General features: G+C 42.5%; 1 protein-coding gene across 1 annotated transcript; it reads left to right on the top strand.

The window, feature by feature from the left end:
• Positions 1 to 773: 773 nt before the first annotated feature.
• LOC137633886 (uncharacterized) lies at positions 774 to 3207 on the top strand. The gene is made up of 2 exons (XM_068366127.1): positions 774 to 1606; positions 1866 to 3207. Exons 1-2 carry the CDS (start codon positions 774 to 776, stop codon positions 3205 to 3207), a joined length of 2175 nt encoding a protein of 724 aa, XP_068222228.1.
• The last annotated feature ends 4675 nt before the right edge of the window (positions 3208 to 7882 follow it).

Here is a 7882-nt window from a genome sequence, read left to right as displayed (position 1 = left end):
CTCTGAAACTGAAGACTCTGATGTTGACGATCTCCCCTCTCATCCCCAACGCAAGAGAGGGGCTCCCTCCTCTCCTACTTCAAACCAACAGGTCGCTAAGAAGGCAAACCAACAGTCTACAAGCGATCCTGAAAGCACACCACTAGCTCTGTCCTCTGATAACGAAGATGATAGCTCCACTTCAAAGCCAAAATCTCCTAGGCCTAATGAAAATTGTGATACTAGGCCTATGCAAGTGGAGGATGCCGACTCTCATAATCCCAACTCTTGGATAAAGGTTACAAGTAAAGGTAAGAAGTCGACTGTACAAGCACCTGTACCCTCAACTTCAAATGCACCTTCCACAGTTAAAGTAAATGAAAGCACCAAATTCCCTAAATTTAAAATAACAAATCACGCTCAATTTCCTGCCTATGATAGAGTAATTCACATTGAAAAACATCATCCAGGTATCAATATGACAGTCAAACCAAATCTCGAGGGTGACATGATATTGTCACCTAAGGATTTGACTGCTGTCAACACCCTTAAATCTTTGAAAGATCTTGTAGAGCTTGATCCCTCCAAGCTTAAAAGGATATACATCGTCTGTGGATATTCTTTTAAGTATAATGTTGCAAGATTGGAGGAACATCCATCCATATACAAGGCTGAAAGATGCATCCCCAAGGATGGGGGTGTCTCCAATAAAGTCAAATGTACCTTTGTAGGTCCCCCCCCCCCCTGAGTTTGTGGACTTGGGAATTTGGGGGAAATTTAGAGTGGAGGACTACATGCCTCCTCTTCTTCGTTGTCACAGGTGTCAAAGATACGGACACCATCAAAATAACTGTAAAGCTGCATATCCCATATGTGGCATCTGTTCCAAGAGACATGACACTGCTATCTGTCTAACTAAATACAAGGCTGATGAGCCTACAACTGCCAAATGCCCTCAATGTCGGATGGGGCATCATTCCTGGAACAAAAGATGCCCAGAGAGGCTTAGAAGGGAACATGCCAGAAGGAATCAAACTCCTTCAAACTCCAACACAGCTGGTACTCAAGCTACTAAACCAGCTCAACAACAGCCTGGTCCAAGGCAAAATCAGGTTTCAAATCACTCTAGGCCTACCTCTCATTCTGGTTCCTCCTACAGAAACATATTAAAAGGTACTCAGGAATCTGTTGCGCCTAAATCTCGTGTACAGCACACCAACCTATCCCAACAAACACCTCCCCCTTCCAATGATCCTGTCACCCCCCCTAGGCCTCAAAGGACACCTAGATCTCCTAGGGTCCCTAGACTGAACCTCCAGACACAACCACAACCCCAACCTAACCCCCCTCCCAGTCAACAGTCCTTCACTCCTCCAGAAATAAACCACTCTCCCCAACCTTCAACATCCTATGCCCCTATTCCTCAAGCTCCTAATTCCTATTCCTTTACCCACTTCCCTTCTCTTTCCCAACAAAATCCCTCCCAAACATCCTCACAATCCTTCTTTACCAATCCTATAATAGGCCTCCTTCTCCAACCACAAATATTAGAAACTGCTATCTTTGCCTTATTAGGGAAATTCTATCCAGGTCTGGACCAGGATGAGAATTTCGTAAATGCAATCAGGTTAGTGTGTAACACACTTTCCCAGTTTCTCATAAGGTAAATTCAGTGATTCCGACAGTGATCTGAGTCTACCTCCTTCCCCTCTAACACAAGAGAGCGATAATTTCGTTGTTTTGTCATGGAATATTTTGGGAATAAGGACAAAGTATGCACTTCTGCAGTCCCAGGTTGCCATACAGAGACCAGACATCATACTATTGCAGGAAACACTACTAAGAGAAAACAACAAATTTAACTTTGCTAATTACAAAATTTATAGACAACACTGGACAGACACATGTCGTGGCTTGATAACATTAGTCAAAAACACTATCCCTTCTAAAAGAATAGAGGACATAAACTGCCATGATGCCAACACACTTAGCATACAAATTACACTATTAAACACCACACTTACAATACACAACATATACAGACCTCCTGCAAGTGTACTTGATGCTAATCTGCTCTTTGCGGCAGCTGAGACTCAGGATACCATTATATCAGGAGATTTTAATGCTCACCATCCTTTCCTTAAGTCACCCTCCCTTACTAATGCGACTGGGGATCATCTGCATTCTCTACTTGAGGATTTTCCTGGGGTGAAACTCCTTAACAATGTTGATATCCCTACTCATATTGCAGGGGGACGTCTGGACTTAACATTCGTTTCTCATAACCTTACATATGGTTCCTCTTGGGACCTACATCCTTTGTTAACAAGTGATCACTATGGCACTGTCTCTTCTTTTAGATTAGACAAATTGCCTGATCCTCCTCCTCCCCCTAGGAGATGGAATCCGGATTTTGCTCATTGGGATCTCTTTGAACAGCACATGACATCATGGGCTGAAAGATATTCTGTTAGACCCCCTGAGGACGCTGATAATATCCTTCTCTCACTTAATAATCAACTTAACGAAGCTGCAGCATCCTCTATGCCAAAGAAAAAGTCCTTTGTCAAAGATCATAAGGACTCATGGTACTATAATCCTAGGATTAAGGCCATGAACAAGCGGCTTAATAGAGTCAGGAAATTATTTAGAAGAAATAACACTGAAGCTCTATACCAGACCCTCATCAGTGTTGCTAGGCATGCTACAGAGGTGGCAAATGATGTTAAAAAAGAAAAATGGCTTGACTGGTGCTCACAAGTCAGCGGTCTCACTCCTATCCAAAAGATCTGGGCCTGGTTCAATAAAGTATCAGGAAAAAGATACACAGCAAGGGTCACACACCCTGACCCTCCTGCTGAAGCCCTTAGGATAGCACAAAATTTTGCCAACAGATCCAAATCTGATAACCTCTCAATACAGGCCAGACAAAGGCAAGAGGTCCTATATCCCATAAGGATGAACATGGTCACTGCAGGTTGCAACATACCTGATGATACTGATGCCTTGTACACCATGGAAGAACTAAATACTGCCCTTTCAAAGAATAAGGACACTGCCCCTGGTGCTGATAATATCACATACAGCATGTTAAAACACATGGGAAACCCAGCTAAAGAAATTTATTTAAAACTTATAAATAAAACCCATGTGGAAAGGGTTAGACCTCAGCTCTGGAGGCAGCAGGATACTCAACCTGTTCCCAAACCGAAAGAAGAAAATGCCTAAAGGCCCATAGCTCTGATCACTTGCACAGCTAAGGTTGCAGAAAGAATGGTCCTTAACCGACTTAAGTGGAAGGTTGGTGACCTACACCATAGATTATATGCATTCAGAGAAGGAGTAGGCACTCATGAGTGCATAACAGATCTCATGGCCACTATAAATGAAGAAAGAGCCCTTGTTGTCTTCTTGGACCTTGAGAAGGCTTTTGAACTTGCCTGTGCAGCTGCAATACTCTTCTCTCTTGTCCGCAAGAGAGTAAGAGGACATCTTCTGTCCTGGGTTCATGAGTACACAAAAGGCCGAGAAGCTAGAGTCTCCTTTCAAGGTGCAACTTCTCCTTTTCTTCCTTTGGAAAATGGCACCCCTCAGGGTGGAATACTAAGTCCTTTCCTATTTAATGTTCTCATGGAAAACCTCCTATTTATTGAACTCCCTAGAGGTATAGAAATATTCATATATGCAGATGACATCTGCATTGTTTGTCCCAATTCCATTCGAAACCAGTCTCAAAAAATGCAAAGAGCTCTAAATGCTATTGCTCATGAATGCAACGAATTAGGTCTAAAAATAAACCCACTTAAAACTAAGGCAATGGCAATAAAATACTTTGAACCTCCTCCCCCTCTACTGATTAATAATAACCCAATAGAATGGGTTCCTAATTTTATTTATTTAGGGGTTAATATTAACCATAAGTTCCTTTCTCATGTTCAGGTTAAACTGCTTAGAAACAAGGTCAATAATAGATATAATGCAATGAAAAGAATATGTTCTTTAAATAAAGGAGCCACTTCACATTTATTGAGACTTTTCTATGTGCAAGCAGTCAGATCACAGGTTGAGTACGCTTCTTCTGTGCTCACTTCAGTTCCTGCAGTATCTCTTACTTCACTTGAAGTAATTAAAAACAATGCCATGAGATTAATCACTGGCTCCCCTATGTGGACAAGGCTTCACCTCCTCAGGCAAGAAACCAACCTGTTATCTCTTGCAGATAGAATAAAAATGCGTATGTGTTGTGTCATAGTTAAAACTATTAAAGTAAATAGAACTTCCCCGCTCAATATATATATATATATATATATATATATATATATATATATATATATATATATATATATATATATATATATATATGCCACTGTAGCAGGGTCAGACTTGAGAGCAGCCTTGATAGTAAGCTGCTTGTGGGTAGCCTTTCCTCCCGTCGATTTACGGGCAGTCTGCTTGGCACGAGCCATTGCTATTAAGTAAGTGAACAAACACAAATGATGTGTGCCATTCGATTCCCGGCTATTTATACCCTCCTATGTGACGTCACACGAACCCCCATTCCTCATTGGTTACTAGCCACAACTCACAAGCAGTTTCTCAAAACACGAAGCTCAACTTACTCAAAATTCTCGAGAAAATCAATAACACACCAAAACACAAACCACAAATACAAACACACACCCATAAACTCGCACATTTACAAAATCACCAAACATAATCAACACCAACACACAAAATCACACCAGCCATTTTGCTCTAACGCTCGCACACGCCTATGGCCCTATACAGAAAATGCGTCAGTGCGCAGTCTCGTTGCAACATCCGTTGCGATCGGACGTGTGTGAGCGCCAGAGCGTCGAAAGTTGCTTCCGCCAAGGACTGAGTGCTCCCGTATCGTATCGAGTGTAGCTTTCCGATAATTAAATCTACGGGTTTTCATACCCATTTTTCAGTATCCATAGATCGCTATGGATCAAAATGTAGACCCTCCCTCGCCACCAACGTACAGTTTAACTAACATGGAGGCTTTGGAGGGTACTGAAGCCTCCCATTTCATCGGCGCTATCTCTCCTACCCCCTCAAAAGGCAACAACCTGGAAACCGAACGTAACATGGACACGGATCTCTCCTCTGAAACTGAAGACTCTGATGTTGACGATCTCCCCTCTCATCCCCAACGCAAGAGAGGGGCTCCCTCCTCTCCTACTTCAAACCAACAGGTCGCTAAGAAGGCAAACCAACAGTCTACAAGCGATCCTGAAAGCACACCACTAGCTCTGTCCTCTGATAACGAAGATGATAGCTCCACTTCAAAGCCAAAATCTCCTAGGCCTAATGAAAATTGTGATACTAGGCCTATGCAAGTGGAGGATGCCGACTCTCATAATCCCAACTCTTGGATAAAGGTTACAAGTAAAGGTAAGAAGTCGACTGTACAAGCACCTGTACCCTCAACTTCAAATGCACCTTCCACAGTTAAAGTAAATGAAAGCACCAAATTCCCTAAATTTAAAATAACAAATCACGCTCAATTTCCTGCCTATGATAGAGTAATTCACATTGAAAAACATCATCCAGGTATCAATATGACAGTCAAACCAAATCTCGAGGGTGACATGATATTGTCACCTAAGGATTTGACTGCTGTCAACACCCTTAAATCTTTGAAAGATCTTGTAGAGCTTGATCCCTCCAAGCTTAAAAGGATATACATCGTCTGTGGATATTCTTTTAAGTATAATGTTGCAAGATTGGAGGAACATCCATCCATATACAAGGCTGAAAGATGCATCCCCAAGGATGGGGGTGTCTCCAATAAAGTCAAATGTACCTTTGTAGGTCCCCCCCCCCCCTGAGTTTGTGGACTTGGGAATTTGGGGGAAATTTAGAGTGGAGGACTACATGCCTCCTCTTCTTCGTTGTCACAGGTGTCAAAGATACGGACACCATCAAAATAACTGTAAAGCTGCATATCCCATATGTGGCATCTGTTCCAAGAGACATGACACTGCTATCTGTCTAACTAAATACAAGGCTGATGAGCCTACAACTGCCAAATGCCCTCAATGTCGGATGGGGCATCATTCCTGGAACAAAATATGACCAGAGAGGCTTAGAAGGGAACATGCCAGAAGGAATCAAACTCCTTCAAACTCCATCACAGCTGGTACTCAAGCTACTAAACCAGCTCAACAACAGCCTGGTCCAAGGCAAAATCAGGTTTCAAATCACTCTAGGCCTACCTCTCATTCTGGTTCCTCCTACAGAGACATATTAAAAGGTACTCAGGAATCTGTTGCGCCTAAATCTCGTGTACAGCACACCAACCTATCCCAACAAACACCTCCCCCTTCCAATGATCCTGTCACCCCCCCTAGGCCTCAAAGGACACCTAGATCTCCTAGGGTCCCTAGACTGAACCTCCAGACACAACCACAACCCCAACCTAACCCCCCTCCCAGTCAACAGTCCTTCACTCCTCCAGAAATAAACCACTCTCCCCAACCTTCAACATCCTATGCCCCTATTCCTCAAGCTCCTAATTCCTATTCCTTTACCCACTTCCCTTCTCTTTCCCAACAAAATCCCTCCCAACCATCCTCACAATCCTTCTTTACCAATCCTATAATAGGCCTCCTTCTCCAACCACAAATATTAGAAACTGCTATCTTTGCCTTATTAGGGAAATTCTATCCAGGTCTGGACCAGGATGAGAATTTCGTAAATGCAATCAGGTTAGTGTGTAACACACTTTCCCAGTTTCTCATAAGGTAAATTCAGTGATTCCGACAGTGATCTGAGTCTACCTCCTTCCCCTCTAACAAAAGAGAGCGATAATTTCGTTGTTTTGTCATGGAATATTTTGGGAATAAGGACAAAGTATGCACTTCTGCAGTCCCAGGTTGCCATACAGAGACCAGACATCATACTATTGCAGGAAACACTACTAAGAGAAAACAACAAATTTAACTTTGCTAATTACAAAATTTATAGACAACACTGGACAGACACATGTCGTGGCTTGATAACATTAGTCAAAAACACTATCCCTTCTAAAAGAATAGAGGACATAAACTGCCATGATGCCAACACACTTAGCATACAAATTACACTATTAAACACCACACTTACAATACACAACATATACAGACCTCCTGCAAGTGTACTTGATGCTAATCTGCTCTTTGCGGCAGCTGAGACTCAGGATACCATTATATCAGGAGATTTTAATGCTCACCATCCTTTCCTTAAGTCACCCTCCCTTACTAATGCGACTGGGGATCATCTGCATTCTCTACTTGAGGATTTTCCTGGGGTGAAACTCCTTAACAATGTTGATATCCCTACTCATATTGCAGGGGGACGTCTGGACTTAACATTCGTTTCTCATAACCTTACATATGGTTCCTCTTGGGACCTACATCCTTTGTTAACAAGTGATCACTATGGCACTGTCTCTTCTTTTAGATTAGACAAATTGCCTGATCCTCCTCCTCCCCCTAGGAGATGGAATCCGGATTTTGCTCATTGGGATCTCTTTGAACAGCACATGACATCATGGGCTGAAAGATATTCTGTTAGACCCCCTGAGGACGCTGATAATATCCTTCTCTCACTTAATAATCAACTTAACGAAGCTGCAGCATCCTCTATGCCAAAGAAAAAGTCCTTTGTCAAAGATCATAAGGACTCATGGTACTATAATCCTAGGATTAAGGCCATGAACAAGCGGCTTAATAGAGTCAGGAAATTATTTAGAAGAAATAACACTGAAGCTCTATACCAGACCCTCATCAGTGTTGCTAGGCATGCTACAGAGGTGGCAAATGATGTTAAAAAAGAAAAATGGCTTGACTGGTGCTCACAAGTCAGCGGTCTCACTCCTATCCAAAAGATCTGGGCC

This window comes from Palaemon carinicauda, chromosome 43 (assembly GCF_036898095.1).
Source record: "Palaemon carinicauda isolate YSFRI2023 chromosome 43, ASM3689809v2, whole genome shotgun sequence".
NCBI classification, from domain to species: Eukaryota; Metazoa; Arthropoda; class Malacostraca; order Decapoda; family Palaemonidae; genus Palaemon; species Palaemon carinicauda.
This window is presented reverse-complemented; position numbering and strand designations above follow the sequence as displayed.

Excerpts from the sequence above, each read along its gene's own strand:
- LOC137633886 (XM_068366127.1), top strand. The coding sequence starts at position 774 with ATGCCTCCTCTTCTTCGTTGTCACAGGTGTCAAAGATACGGACACCAT. Across the intron at positions 1,607-1,865 it reads AATTTCGTAAATGCAATCAG|ACAACACTGGACAGACACAT; the intron begins GTTAGTGTGTAA and ends CAAAATTTATAG.